Source organism: Balaenoptera borealis (assembly GCF_965194805.1).
Source record: "Balaenoptera borealis genome assembly, chromosome: 17".
In the NCBI taxonomy this organism is placed as follows: domain Eukaryota; kingdom Metazoa; phylum Chordata; class Mammalia; order Artiodactyla; family Balaenopteridae; genus Balaenoptera; species Balaenoptera borealis.
This window is the reverse complement of record NC_138876.1, coordinates 53985468-54001696: the sequence shown is the minus strand read 5'-3', so window position 1 is coordinate 54001696 and position 16229 is coordinate 53985468. Positions and strand designations below refer to the sequence as shown.

Genomic DNA, 16229 nt, shown 5'->3' with positions numbered 1-16229 from the left:
CATATGGTTACTCTCTTCACTAAATCTTTACTGTGACCTGATACTGTGCTCCTTTCCCAGGTCATGTTGTGTGGCATGCAGGAGGTTGACTTAGCAGATTGGCAGAGAAACACCGTGTATCGACATTATACCAGAAACAGCAAGCAAATCATCTGGTTTTGGCAGGTATTTGCTTTTATCTTTTTGAATCAAAGTACTCAAAATGTTTTCTAATGAAACGGGGGTTTGAAAACAGTTCACTTTTAAAGTTGAGACTGCTTTTAGACATGGTATTTAGTCTTTGAATTTTAAGTCAGAAGTGGATAGTGTGAATACTTGTTAAAGGATTTTCCATTGCTTATTTCCTAAATGAAAGAATAAATGACTGTCTTCTTTAAATAATAGTTTAATGGTAATAGTTGTAGGTATAACATTTTTTTCTAGTAGTATGAAAGTATTCTATAAATTCCACTTAATTCTAGAAGTAAATGAGGAAGTATGTTTTTAATGAGAAAGTCAGTGCAGATACTTAATTCCCTCTAAAGGTGATAATATGCCAGGGAATTAGAACAATCTAGAGGATAATGTCCAGGAATGACTTTTCTTTCCTCTCTCTCCTTTCTCTCTCTGTCTCTCTCTTTCTCTCTCTCTCCCTCTCCTTTCTTTTGTTTGTGTTTGTGTGTTGTTTGAAATTTAAAATCTCTAGGCCAGGGATATTATCCACATAAATTTACTAATTGAGACTCATTTGAGCAACTTAGTAACTGAACATCTGGTGTACTTGTGCTTAACTGTTTCACTTTCAGGTGAAAAGCCTGGGTTTTTCTGTTACTATAGAAAGGTTTTCCAAAGGTTGCATCTTTTCATAAGGATATGTCATGTGTTTATTGCTCCATACTTTAAAGAAGTGTGGACACTTGTAGAAATTTATCTTATGGATACACTTCACATATGCAAAATGGCTCATACCACAGTATTTATTGCTACATTATTGGTACACTAATGAAGACTTGAGACACCTAAATGTCCATCAGGGGGAACTGAGTAAATAAATTGTAATATATCCATTATGTAATTCTGTACCTTGTCATCATTCTTTTTCTTAATGCAAATTAACAAAAATATTGGAGAACAATATTTTTCAATACAATATTAAGGGGAAAAAGGTGTGTATATTATTTGGTTAAAAGGAAAATATATATTCTGTATAGAGAAAGGGTCTGCTAGTGTATGAATACAGCATCTGTAAAGGTAGAGGGCACGCGAGCAGCAGTTGCAGAGGAGAGCTGACATTGAGGCAGAGGTGCATGTGTGGGCTGCTCTTCCTGCTATGCCCTTCTACTGCCTTTGAGTTCCGCACTATGTGCATGTATTATCTATTGTAAAAAAAAAATAAAGAAATAAACAAAAAGGTAGGAATAACTGTATTTTCAAGCCTAAAACATCAGAATTGCATCCCATACAGAATGTGTGCAGGTATCTGTAATCTTCCCTTTTAGGCTTATTACCAGCTTCCTTACTCCTTTTGTTCCCTTACTTTCCCTTTGGACTTTGTATTTATATACCCGAGGAGCTTAAGCCTTGGGTTATGTAAATCCAAATGAATAGTTGTGTTGTCTGAATTGGGTTTGTTTTGGGGACAGTGGTGAGGTTTATGCCAGACCTGGTAATAAGCTGTATTTCTTTGTCTGGATGAAATATGTTGCCTCAGCACAATTCTGTGCAGAAACAGTTTTGGTCATAATTAGCACAACATTTTGTCCTATTGTTAGCTAAAGTTTAGTCCCCGTTTTTAAGATACATTTCTACTCTCAGACTGTTCCCTAAGTTCCTTGCCTTCTGTTGTAAGATACTCAGACCAATTCAGATCAGTATTTCACATTACCCATTTATGTCCACTTTGAAAAGAGATAGTCTGTGAACTAGATATATTTTTAGAAGAATGCATACTTTAGGTTTTCAAGTATGAAGAACAGAGTTGGGAAAATGGTGTTTAGTGGAAGAAAATACAACAAACTATTGAAAGTGGCAGTTGGGAAGTATTTGTTCATCTTTGGTAGCTTACAGCGGAGAAGGGTAGTTGGCTCGGGTCAGGATAACAGTGGTTTAGAGCTCAACCAGACCTGAGTTCAAATGTTAGTTCTGCTACTTATTAGCAGTTTGAGAAGGACAAATTATTTCACCTCTCCAGGCTTCCATTTTCATACATGTATAGTGCGGATGCTAATGATAGTAGCTATCTCATAATATTGTTGTGAGGGCCAAATACTCAAAAAGCATATGGCACAGCACATGGCAGGAGCCCTCAACAGGTGATAGCTGTAATAGTGTAGCCCAGCCACAACATCTGCCCTGGTCAGTGGTCTGACTGTGGACAAATGACAACCTTTCTAGGCCTCCATTTCCTCTCTGTAAGATGGATATAATAATAACAATAGTGGCCAACCTATGGTGTGATTGTGAGGATTAAATGAAGTAAGATTGATAGTGTACTGAGCATAGTGCCTAGCCTGAATAAATGATAAATGCTGCAGCCACTTACCACATATGTTTTAAAACTAGTTTGTGTTAAATTTCTTCTTCAAGTTAAATTCTTAAGTTTCCAGAAGAAATTTAAGAATAATTTAAGGCTCTACTATTTTCACTATTGAAGATAATCTAGTATTTATTTTATATTAAAGTAAATTTGATTTTGTTACACAGTTTGTGAAAGAGACAGACAATGAAGTAAGAATGCGACTACTGCAGTTTGTCACTGGAACCTGCCGTTTACCTCTAGGAGGATTTGCTGAGCTCATGGGTAAATGCAGTTTCTCTGTAGATAATTTTGGGATAATAATGGCATTTAGACATACAACAGACTTGAACCTAAGGATTATTCTTCTGTGCTTTATGTAGGGCATCTACCAGAAGAAAGACAAATTAATGGTTAATATTGAATACACTTGTAAGACAAAAATGAAAGTCTGCTCACAAAGCCTGGTTGGCCATTGCTTTGTGAAGGGAGCAAGATTCTGTAGAAATAATTATCTTTCCACTTTGTAATTCTTATTGCTGGATTTTTGCAGCAATAAGAAGCTTCTCTAGGCAGAAGTAACTTACATTGTAGTTTATTCTGTATCATTCAGGTTGACTATGTGACATGTTCTATTATTTGACTAGTTATCAAAACCAAAAAGTTTAAAGGACCAGATAAATTTTGTCTTATTTTCCTGATTTAGGAAGTAATGGGCCTCAAAAATTTTGTATTGAAAAAGTCGGCAAAGATACCTGGTTACCAAGAAGCCACACATGGTAAGTTCAAGAATCTTAAATAGGAAGGTGAAAGCCAGAGTCTTTTTTTTTTTTTTTTTTAATGTAAGACCCAGTATAATTTCTTATTCATTAAAGTAGTCAGAATTTCAATTTTGATAACAGGCTGATTAATATAGTATTCTGTAACTAAACACATTAGAATGATTGGTTAATATAAATACTTGAGAAATGTATCCATTGATTCAACAAATATTTAGCATACCCACTATGTATAGAATGAGATTGAAGTGCTCCCTGGCTTTTATGAAGTTTGCGCTCCACTGGGGATGGGGACACAAAAGACAAACAGGTAAACAACTCTTTGCAAATGCTAGGAGTCCTTCAAAGGAAACCAAGAGAACAACTAGAGGGGAACCTCCTCTGGATTGGGTGGTCAAGGAGGTTTCTAGGAAACAGTGATGTTTAAGTTGAGTTTGATAAATAGCATGCTGTAGGAAGAAACAGAGGAAGTGCACTCTTTATACAGGGTCGTTTTTCAAGGAAATAAGAGATGACTTGGTGTGAATGGAACTTAATGAATCAGGGGAGGGGATAAAACAATTTGGAAATGTAGGCAGGGGCTAAATTATGTAGAGCCTTATCGGCTATTATAAGGAATTTGTTTCTAAGAACAATTAGAAGCCTTTGAAGAGTTTTAAATAGCAGATAATGAGATCCAAGAAAAATCAGTCTGGCAACAGAGGAGAGAGGGAATTGGATGAGTGAGTGCGGGGAGATTAGTTATAGAACTCTTATAGTCATCCAGGCAAAAGATGGTGATGGCTTAAATGTACGTGGTTCTTTGAGGAGATCAAAACTATTTTCACACTGTCATTTTTTGCCTTTTTATTGTTTTGACATTTGCACTTGTGGTACCAAAGTAATGGTGGGTCAACTGCTGTTGACTTAGCACAAGTCAAGGCAGTGGGACAAAACTGCTATCTCTGTATTTTTCAACACCACACATTTGAAGTTTAAAGCAAAAAAAAAGCCAGGCTTGTTGAAGGTTGTTCTTTATGAAGTATTAAAAACTATTAACTTTATTAAATCTTGATGCTTGAAGTATGTATGTAGCTTAACATTCTGTATGACAAAATGGGAAGTCGGCATAAAGCACTTTGGTGGTTGTCTTGAGTGGAAGCTCTTAGGCAGTTGTTGAGTTGTAAGCTGAACAGCTTGCTTTCTTTTTGGAACACTTTTTTCTACTTGAAAACATGACAGACAAACTGTGTTTATTCAGACTTTTTTCCTTGAAAATTAATGAAGTAAAACTTGTCACCTTAAGGAAAACAACTAACAGCATTTGTTGGTGATGATAAAATTGAGGTTTCATGCAAAAACCAGAATTTTGGAAAACTTGTATATACCACCTTGAGCTTGACAGCTTCCCAAGACTTTTTTTTTAATATTTGAAAATTCTTTATAACTTGGTGAACCAGTATTTCCAAATGACCGATGCATGATGTTACAAACTCATGCGTGGGTAAAACATGCATTCAAAGTGTAAAATAAACCAGTGGATTTCATATAACAGAGTACAAAAAGTTCTTTGATATGATTTCAAAACCTATATTATGCATAACCTTGTCAAATTTAGTATATTATCAAAGAATAATATCCACAATTATCTGAAGAAAATGACTTGAGTACATCTCTGTTTTCTAACTGCATATCTGTATGGGGACAGTTTTCATATGCTTAATCCAAAACAATATAGTCCCACAGAATAAATGCTCACATAGGTATCAGAATCCAGATGTCTTCTGTTAAGCCAGATATTAAAATGATTTGCAAAAATATGAAACAAGGTCACTCTTTTCACTACTTTTTTGAAAAGTCTTTTTTTTTCATAAAAATTTTACTTTTATTTCAAAGTAAATTACTTTTAAAATTTGCTTTAACTTATAATATGGTAAATATCAACAGCTATAATTCACATAAACAAAAGCTCTTTGGGTTTCTCAGTATTTTCAGATGTGAAAAGGGATCCTGTGACCAAAAACATTTGAGAACACCAGGTTAGATTAAATTGGTGAATCCAATAGAGGAGAGATTGTTGAGGCAGGGACAGAGAGTTCATAACCAAAGAAGATAATTCTTTAAGAAAGATGAAAAGAATTGGGATTTTGAGTGTGAGTTAAGGAATTCACCCTTTATAAAAACAAGAACATTTCCTTTGTTGTAACAGAAGAGGAAGAAAAGTTGGATGTAAACTATAGATAGATTTTAGATTTTGTGAAAGAATAATAGAGTTAATCCACTGTTGGTTTGTTTTCTCAGGGTATAAGGTTGAGGTCACTGGCTAACAGTGAAGAAAGGAAAGACTTGAGGAGAAAGAAAGGGAGAGCTGTCAGAGAGTAGAAATATGGCTGAGAATGCTGGACAACATTGATTGCCCACTTGGATCTACTAGTTCATCTAAAGTGACACTAATCTACCTAAGTTGTCAGATTTTCCCCGCAGTAATTTTCAACTGTTAAGGTACAAGGAATGAGAAAGTAGAAGGTTGAATTCATTCAGGGTTTGACTTTGAGTAAGTTCAAAAAGGAGAGAGAGGGTTTTAAAATATTTGCAAGGTAGTGATTATAATGATGGACCATGACCTCTAAAGTAATTATAATGATGGGCTGTGGCTTAAGTAAAAAGTGAAGATAGGAAGAGTCTGAGGACAAGATAGGATGTTGAGAAAGTAATGGATTAATAGGTTGGCATTTTAATTGAAATAAGTTGGGAAAGACAGATAATCAGAGAATAGAGTGTTTTAATTAGTAATTTCCTTTACTGGTGATGACAAGGTTCAAGGTATGATACTGAAGTAGAGGAACAGGTCACTGAGGAAGGGCAAGAATTGAGAGGCTGTGGCATTGCATGTCACCCATGTGAATGAGAGGACTATGAAGCAGGTGCCAGAGCTTTCAGTGAGTGAAGGAACATGGTCAACAGGTGATAGCAAAAAGTGCAGAAAGAAGGTTGCATAGCCAGATTGTGTTTGCCTCAGAGGAGGAAAGTTTGTTGACTGGCTGCAGAGGAAATAGAATATTTCAGACTAGCTGGATTTCAGTTAAGTCAAGAGAGGAGTTGTTAAGACTATAGAAGCCTGCAAATCATAAAATGTAAGTCCAAAAGAATGGATTGGAAAGGTCTGAGATGGAGGACACAGGTGGGGATTTAATTCAGATCAGGGGAAATATTGATCAGTATTGGGATGAGAATTTAGATGAAAATAGATGATCCAGAAAGACTTGAGTTTTCGGTAGTGACTGAGGTAAGCAGTGCCATAACCTATGGTGGAAGCAGTCTTGATTATTCTCAGATTGGGTCCTAGTGCTGTCATCCCCAGTGCTTTGCTTAGTGAGGTGGCAGCTTTCAGGGCAGGGGTGCCACAGGCTATATTCAGTGTATAGCAAGCCAATAGCGTACTGTTCCCTTAGAGTCCATGAGAAAAGTATTGATGTCTTCCCTTTTTATATATAAGAAAATAGAAGTAGCAAACTTTACTCAAAGCTGAAACTAAAACAAAAGCTAAAATAAAACTTAAAATAGTATTCTGATAGTCACATAGTAAGTACTCAATAAAAGATGAATAGATTTTAGTATGTCTGTCCTTTTGTAAGCCAGCACAAAACATAATGGCTGATGTCTTAAAACAGAACCCTGTTTTGGATGTTTTTAAGTAATACATTTTCTTATGTGGTTCAGCTCAACATTTACAAAATGTCTACTGTATACAGAATGGATTTGTGTTAGGAGAGTAGAGATGACTCTGCCTTTGTGGGTTTTGGAATCTAATGGAAAAAAACAGTCAGTCATAATACAGAGTAAAGTAAATGCTAAAACAGAAATAAAAAGAGCTTATGGATTACAAATGCCAACTCTCTACATATATTCACCTTCCATATTATATACATGGATAAACATGACCATAATTTGTGTATAATGTTTTAATTTTCACCAAATCCAAGAACTTACAGCATTTGCTAGGTCCTCACATGTGAAAAATAAAATTTTTACTTCGTCCTTTTGAAAAAAAAAAAAGAGCTTATGGAGAGGTGGATTATTAAGTCTGTTTAACATGTTCAAGGAGAATTCTTGGAGGAAGTTGTAGCATTTGGACTGATTCTTAGTAATATTATCATAGGCAGAAAAGGGTATTCCAGAACATAGGAGAGCCATAAGAGCATGGTCATAGAACAGAAAAGTGTGTGGTATGCTTGTAGAACATTAATAAATAAGTTAATAGGGGCTATACCAAACAGCATAGGCTTCCTTCCCCACTTCCCCATCCATAGTCATTAGAAGCAGCAGAGGTTTTTTTAAACCATTATGTCTTTTTAAGAAAGTACCCCTGGCAGTGATATAAGGCTAGATAGGTTGTGAAGAAGTTAAAAAAAAAAAAGGATGCAAGATCAGTAGGCAGGAAATACTGATGGTCTAGATAAAAGATGATGGGGAAGTATATATAGGAGAAATATAGCAGCAATAGAAATGATCAGGAGGGAAAAGATGGGGGAGATTTGGTAAATAGAATGACAATTTGACAGAGGCAGGTGACTGGTTAGTATAGGGCTCTATTGAAAAATTTTCAGTTTTTTGATACTCAGCTCAGTATCAGACTACCTTGAGGCATAGTTTAAATAAAATAAAAATTAAATAAAATAAAAATTAAATAAAATAAAAATTAAATAAAATAAAAATTTTTCAGTTTCTGATACTCAGCTCAGTATCAGACTACCTTGAGGCATAGTTTAAAGGTGGGGGTGGGGAGGGGGGCACATGATGGGAAGATATATAGTCCTCTTAATTGTTACTGTTAAATTAACAACTTTTCAAACAGAATAACGTGGTCTGAGAAGAATACCATTTTAATTGGCTGCCTTGTTTCAAAAGGCTCTTTCTTGATTTACAGGTTTCATGACTCTTACAAGGGCAGATAACTGGTAGGAGTAGTAGAAGGGAACTGGATAATCTATAGAAACCTTCCACATGAGAAAATGAAAGTACAGAAAGGTTTTGACTTTTCAGAGCTATTTCACTAGACACTAATAGTGGGGACCAAAACCCAAAATCCAGAACTCCTGAATCTTAACCCACCCAGCTACTCAGTGCTGTATCTTAAAAAATTAAATGTTATTTCACACCTTTGTAAATTGTAAAACAATACATTGATGTTTTAAGCATTTTCAATATTTTCTATATTTCATCAGTTAATCCCAGCAGGGAATTCTTTGAGTCTAGCAAGACTGTAAGCATATTATTTTAGAAACGGTTATACATATGACGATGTTATTTGAAAAGACAAAAAATATATATTTGGTTATTGACTGTCTCCACATTAGAATGTAAGTTCAATGAGGACAAGGACTTTACTTTTTCATCATTGTATCACCAGCTCCTGGAAAAATACCTGATATATTAAAGATTCTCAATAAATAACTGATGAATGAATTGGTGGGTTGAGTGAGTGAAAGAAATGGACTCTTTAACCCAAGAGAAGTTAGGGGGACTCATGACACAATGTAACAATAATAGTATAGAAAAGAGAAAAATTAGTGCTTTTTTAAAAAAAAATTCCAGCGGTTTTATCCACATTGCTACAATTATTATTTGTAATTCTAGCTTTCTCTGGGAAACGTTAAAATATTTTTGTGACTAGGTCTTAAATTTGAATTGACTGCTGTAAGAAAATTTGTATATTTAATATTATATATGTTAAGTAATAACACAGTAGTAAATTGTGTGTTAGAATACTTCTGGCAAAATTTTTACATTCTTCCTCTATTTAGTTTTTCAAATGTGCTTTAAAAAAATATTGTATTAGAAGTCTTTTCAGAGTTTGTTTTATTGAAAACACATCTGATTTTGTTTTTGTTTTTGTTCAGTTTTAATCGCTTGGATCTACCACCATATAAGAGTTATGAACAACTAAAGGAAAAACTTCTTTTTGCAATAGAAGAGACAGAGGGATTTGGACAAGAATGAATGTGGCTTCTTGTCTTGGAGGAGCTCTTGCATTTAAATACCCCAGCCAAGAAAAGTTGCACAGATAGTGTATATAAGCTGTTCATTCTGTACAGTGAATTTTCTGAACCTCTCAAAGTATAAATGTTTTCCGTTCTTCCACAGAAATATGCAAAACAGTTCATCCTTTTCTACTTTATTTATTGTTCCCTTGAAGTGACTGACTAGGAAAAAAATCATCCTTAAATTTTGAAGTTGAAGCAAGCAAGAGACTTTATTAAAAATAAGTATGTATCTATATAAGCATATATGATAGTGGCTCTAGTTTTATAGAGCTCAGAGTGTATTAAACGTGACAGCCGTTCATCCAAAAATAATCTGGATTTGCTTTACCTTGTTTCTGTTATCCAGGGGAAGAAGTACAAATTACTCCATGTTTTTTTCCCTTTGTAGCACCTCTTGAGGGTGTTTTGTTGCATGGCTGTTCAGGAAGGTATTAAGGGCTTAGGCCAAAATCTTACTTTGAATATGTTAAAAAATGCTGCTGGCTTTTCTTAAGATGGGTGCTTGAACCTGTCAGTTTGTTTTAAATAAATACAGTAGTTGAAAATTTTCCCTCTTTGCTACATCTCTAATATAGTCAAAGTCATGAATGAAACCGTAACTTACATGAAAGTCATATACTAGATCTACTACCATTTAGTTTATTCTAAAAATTGGAGAGAATTCACTGAGTAGCATAGAGGTTTGTTTACATGTTACTTTGGGATGCTAAGTATTTGTGGAATTAAAAAGAATCAGGCACTTCTGTACTTTAGTTTTAAAATATGTGATGTTCTTTAAATTCATAATAAATTGATGCAATTTGATACTTAGGAACATATAAAAAGGTAATGTGAACTTTTCTGCTTTTGTTTGTGTTAAAAGTTTTGGTTTTATAAAACCAGATGGATTGAAGACTTACATAAGCATTTGAAAACTCAAATGAGTCTACTGATTTTCTATTACTGTTTGCATATCTTCATTCCTCTTAAATTCATGAAAATTCCATGTATCTGAATAAGCTTATAAAAAATATTTTGGTCTTCCCCTCTTTTTTACACAGATTATTATTTTTGTCCCAATAACACTTTTTGTTTTTCATTATCAAGGACCTTTACTGAACTACAAAAATGTATAACAAATTAAAATCTGATGTGAATATTAATGCTGCTTTAGCAAGCTGGGCTTCCTTATTAATATAAAAATTTAAATTTCTACTTGTATCATTATTTCAGTATGTACTGTAAATTTCATTAACTTAAAATTTTTTTTTACAACCATGGAACTGACGTCTTAGAATGCTAACTGTAACATATTTCACTACTAAGTATATACAGAAGATACTAGTATACAACTTAACTTCCCTAAACAGTAGTTTTTGTTTTGCCAAAATTTTATTTTTCTACGTATTAATTTAGATGGTCTTCTGCATTTTTATTCAAAATCCATAGTAAAGATGAAATAAAGTCAGTGATCCACTTGGTTGAATACTCTTTTCCCAAATCCTCACTATTAATGTTCTAGTTATTTTCATGCCTAAAGAATAAAAAACAAACAAAAAACAAGAAAACTGATGTACAGAACAGACTATGCAATAGAGGGTGACCAGTCTTCAAAAGGGCTGCTTAAATTATACCATGAAAGTACCACTGCTGATGAAGTTTGCGGACAGAAGTTACTGTCATTCAGTAGAAGTATGAGAGAACATCATGTAGCAGATTGGAATGAAGACAGGAAGCTTTCAGGGTGCCCATCCCCCCTTCTCACTTCAGGTAAGAAATTACCATACAACAGATGAGGCTACACAGAGCCTACAGAGAGACCAAACCAGCTTTCTGGAGAAGGCTGGTTTGGAGAACTCATCAGGTCCTTCTATCTTTCATATTAATTATAGAAATCCAGACCTATAGGCAGGATTTATTGTCTTGCTATACCTACTCAGTGGCAGTGAGAGAAACCTGAGACTTGTTTTTCCCCCCTCTTCCCATCCCTGTCCTGTGCTGGGCCAGGCATAGAGAAATTAGAAGTGCAGGGCTTGCTTCGCCTGAACACAGACACTTCATGAGGAAATCAGCAAATGAGGGAGGCTCAGAAACAGGTTCATACTGTCACTTCATTTCAGTGCCACTACCCACCACCACCACGGTAAACAGCCCAGTCAGTGGGTCACAGGTACAACACAGTTTCAGCAATCAGATTAGTTGTCTTCCAGGAAAAGAAGCTACAAGTGGTGGTTTTGTTTTTAGTACTTCCAGGGCAGTTAAAGCCAAAAGTATTAACAAAACTCTTTGCCCTCCAGCCTTAGGTCAACCACCTAGCTTTTCCAGCTCTCAAAACTAGATAGAGTGGTGTGGGCCAACAATGTCAGGCAATGCTGCTTCTGTTTAAAATGGCCCCTGACTGGTGTGTTGCATCTGGACTGGGAAAACTCCAGGCACTTGATAGGAAACCCTAGCTTTGGACGTCCCAGAATGTGGACACTTGTAACTGTACTTCCCTTTGAGATTCCTGAGCTGTCACCTGGGGAGATGATACTCCTGGGAGCTGCATGGATATGCTGCTACACAGACTGCTGCTGTAAGGTCATCTTTTGAATGTAAGGAGGCCTGACAATGACCTGCTGGGTGAGCTATGGTTTCTGTGCTTCTGAGTAAATTGGGGCCAGATGAAGCCTACTATGGGCTTTTTGAGTCTGAATATTTGGTTGAACCTAAGAAGATCCTCTAGTGGGCATTATGGAAGTCAAACAGAAATCTCCGGTTGAAATAGGCAGATGAGAGAATAAAGGTTCTCTTATAACAGTCCCCACTTTTCTTAATCCATTGAACTTAAAAGCCAAACTTGAAGTCTACTGGGGATTTGGTCTGTCTCTCAAGGGAAAAGCCCAGACCACATCAGAGGAGCCTTTACCTTAATGAGGTTCCTTTGTACCTACTGTATATTCTTCAGTCACAAGACAGAAACATACAGGGCAGTGCAATGGGCCAGAACAGGACATTGGTTAAATAAAAACTTCATGGCCCTTGCCAAAGTAATCAACCCCTCCTATTTTTTCTTCCCAATAATGCCCAGGCACAGTCCAAACAGGTTGTATAGTGAACACCACATAAATGCAACAAAAAAATGAGAAGGGGAAACCACCCCCCCCCCCCAAATCAACAGAGTAAAAGTCCAAAAGTGGCCTCTCCTGTGCTCACTTTGGCAGCATGTATACTGAAATTGGAACAAAAGCGGCATCTCCTAAATTCCAAATTTTCTCTCCCCAGTCTTGACCAAGGAGAACACAATCAGATGATAATAGCATTTTTAAATATTTACTGATACAGTAAATACATGTTCTTTAATCCTCACAATTCCATTAGGTTATTGTTTTTGTTTTGTTTTGTTTTCTCCATGTAATTATGCTTATTTTAAAAAGTGAGTCTGAGAGAATTCATTTTTACAAAGTCCACAGTCTATGATTAAACACTTAGGAAAATTTCTGGTAACAGGGAGTTAATTGAGAGCTTTCAGATTATAGTAGGATAACAGCCACATTCCAAATCAGATTTCTTCTCTCATTCTTAAAAGAAGGAAGGAAACAGATGCATAAGAGGCAGTTATAATCACCCACAGCCCATGTCTGTAATATGTTTAGAAGACAGAATACTACAAACTTCTGTTTACATATATGTGGAGAAACAGGCATCTCAAACTAGCAGTCAGCTCTGGAACACACAAGAACCAAGTCAAGTAGGGACTGCACAGTAAGGAGAATATAATGGGGTCTCAGGGTTCATTCCCGGAAGTAGTAGATCCCACCCTGAGTGGAGAAATGCGAAGAACCAGTGTGAGAACTGGTAAGTCAGACTCCTGGGAAGTCAAAAGAAAGAGGCTGAGGAAGCACACATAATCAGAATCTTGGGAAGGTACCACATCTTGGAGAAGGCAGCTATTCCTTTGTAAAGAGAGAAAAAAGATAGATAGCAGCTCTATAAAAGACCCAGCAACCACACTTCTGGACGTTTATCCCACAGAGATGAAAATTTGTTGATATAGTTATATCAGCCTTAAGTTCATAGCAGCCAAAGACTGGAAACAGCTTAAATGGCCTAAGGTGGATAGTTAAATAAACTGGTACACCCATACAATGAAATATAATCAACAATAAAAAGGAACTATTGACTGAATTTAGATACTTCTCAAAAAGGAGTTATGCTGAATGAAAAAAGCCAATCCCAAAAGGTCACATTCTGTACGATCCATTTATATAATGTTCTTGAAATAACAAAATTATAGAGAACAGATTAGCGGCTGTCAGAATTAGGGATGATGGCAGGGAATGGGTTTGACTATAAAGGGATAGCAGTAAGAATTTTTGTGATGGAACAGTTCCGTATCTTGATTGTGGCAGTTACAAAAACTTACACGTGACAAAACTGCACAGAACACACACACAAGTGAGATCACTTAAAAGTGGTAAAATCTGAATAAGGTCTGTGGACTGTACAGTTTCCTGGTTTTGATATTGTACTGTAGTTATGTTACCATTGAGGCAAACTGAGGGAAGGATACACAGGACCTCTCTGTGTACTATTTTTTGACAACTTCTTATGAATGTATAATTATTTCAAAGGAAAAAAAAAATTTTTAAAGCCCTGTATAATATCCAAGACAGAGCCTCCCCTCCATAAAAGGCTTTATTACTGAAAGATACCTTATTTTACAAAAACTGTGTAGCACACGATATTTATTACTGAACTAATCCAAACCCCTTACCTCCCATTTGATAACCTGGCGTTGCTGGTAACTCAGCACACACACAAAAGTCACACCTCCAAAAAATAACATTCAAAGTCACTCTAAAATGAAAACTGAAAATGAGGAAATTTCAGATGAAAATGCTCAACACAGAGAAAACAGTAAAATTCTTAAGCACAATATACTAGTATGAATTAAAAATAAATAACTGCAGACATGAAAAAAATCCAAATTAGAAATTCAAAAATTCAGAACTGGACAAACAACATGAGGATGTGAAATGCCTGTTAACTGAAATCAATCAGGAAAAAAAAATTGAAGAAAAAGACAAAAACATCTCAGAAGTGAAGACAAATAGTATCTAAGGAAGAAAACATAAAACAGTAAGGGACATGGAAGATAGAAATGAAAAAAGACAAGAAAATGAAACTGAGAGGTAAAAGAAAAATCAGAGAAAGTGATAAATATAAAAGGCAAAGAAGATCTAATATACATATAATTAACTTGAGTCCCTGAAAATAAGAAGGAACAGTGTTTCTTTAAGTGTGGTCAGCAAGGCCATTCTGGAATGAGGGACAATCTATAAGACAATTGGACTGGCCCCTTCAAAAAGTCAATGATGTGAGAAAAAAAAGATGGGGTTACTGTTCTAGCTTTAAAAAAACTAAGGCAGAAAATTAAATGCAATCTATGATCTTTGAATCCTGGTTTTTAAAAGTGTAAGACATTTTGGGACATTTGAGGATATTTGAATATGGTTGGATATTAGATGATGATAAAGAATTACTGTTAACATTCTAGTTGTGATATGGACTTGTATTTGTTTAGAAGGATGTCCTTATTCTGAGACGATGAATGCTGAAGTATTTAGGGATGAAATATGTTGTCTGCTATTAATTTTAAAAGTTCAGAAATATATATAAATACGAATATATACACACATAAGTAAAATATAGCAAAAGATTAGCAGTTGTTGAACCAGAGATGGGTTTATAAGAGTCCAATACTTGCAGTTTTCCCTTCTGTTTGAAAATATACATGATAAACTGAAACAGCACATACCCACAACATTACCTGCGTTTTCCCTTTGAGAAAAATCCACCTACACATACACTCAGATTTCTATAAGTGGCATTCAAGATACTACTTTTTACAAAACTTAAGATTTTTGTAGTGGTGGCACCCCCAGTATCACTGTCCTGCCTATTTAAAACATCTTAATTTCCATTTCCCCCTTGAGTTTTGTGTTCCTTTCACCCCATTAGGGAATAGAATTTGAGCTCGCCTAGTGACAAAATCAAACCACTTGTAAGACTACCTCACATTTTAAAAAAGAAACCACTCCATTTTCAGTCCTCTCATGACTTGAGTTCTTTCCTTATGCAGGTTGGCTCCAAGATACATCATTTAAATACTTTATACCAAGAACTCTCATCATCCTAACCTCCTAACTTTCACTGTACCTTCTCTGCAAGATCTCAGCTTTGAATCAATCCAACTAGAAAATGCACTCCCCCTATGCCACCTCTTCCACAGAGCTTTCTTTTCTTGATCTCCCATCCTGATGTGATCCAATTCATACCCTTTGTATTGCTGGTGTCTCAGGTGCACAATAATCTCAGCCTCTAAGCCATGGATATCTATCTCTCTACCACTCTTGCAGCAATTATTTCTTTTGCCTTGTTATTTGTGAAGAAATCTAGAATTTTGTATATTTAATTTGTTAAATGGTCACAACATTAAAAGAACTGAGAAAACAGCCATAGAACAGTATAATGTATTTATTATCTTTATAATTTGATGAAAAGGCACTGCTTCTTAGATATTTCACTGAAAAATTCTCAGTTCTTGTCACTGAAACCTGTAAGCAACTGAGCAGCTTCTGTCTGTATCTAAAATGGAAGAATACATATTATAAATAAACAGTACAGCACAGAGATCAACTTGTGAAACAAGTTTATAGTTTCTAAGAATTTCCAAAAAACCAGGATAGCACATTGTAAGAATAAAATTTCTTAAGAGAACTTAACGCGTCCACATTAGTACATGTCCCTTGCCTTTTGTTTTAGAAATCTTTTTCGATCTGCTATATATATGTCAAACAGGAATAATTCTATATTGCAGCAAGTAATTCATACATGTTTGTTGATAGTAACTAAATATTTGCTATACACATTTGAAATAAACACTGTTATTTAACAATACGCATTTGGACA

The 16229-nt window shown here is 35.3% G+C and overlaps 2 protein-coding genes across 12 annotated transcripts in view; one reads left to right on the top strand and one right to left on the bottom strand.

Annotated features, from left to right (window-relative positions):
• The window catches only part of WWP1 (WW domain containing E3 ubiquitin protein ligase 1), a 108436-nt gene extending 98592 nt beyond the window's left edge, over window positions 1-9844 (top strand). For all 6 annotated transcript variants that reach the window (XM_082363414.1, XM_082363413.1, XM_082363412.1 and 3 more), the window contains 4 exons: window positions 61-165; window positions 2683-2779; window positions 3201-3273; window positions 9153-9844. In XM_082363414.1, coding sequence (XP_082219540.1) covers window positions 61-165; window positions 2683-2779; window positions 3201-3273; window positions 9153-9252 — 375 coding nt within the window. In that variant the 3' untranslated portion in view covers window positions 9253-9844. The remainder of the gene's footprint in view (window positions 1-60; window positions 166-2682; window positions 2780-3200; window positions 3274-9152) is intronic.
• Window positions 9512-16229, bottom strand: part of RMDN1 (regulator of microtubule dynamics 1) — a 42798-nt gene continuing 36080 nt past the window's right edge. For all 6 annotated transcript variants that reach the window (XM_082363599.1, XM_082363598.1, XM_082363601.1 and 3 more), the window contains one exon: window positions 9512-15905. In XM_082363599.1, coding sequence (XP_082219725.1) covers window positions 15855-15905 — 51 coding nt within the window. In that variant the 3' untranslated portion in view covers window positions 9512-15854. The remainder of the gene's footprint in view (window positions 15906-16229) is intronic.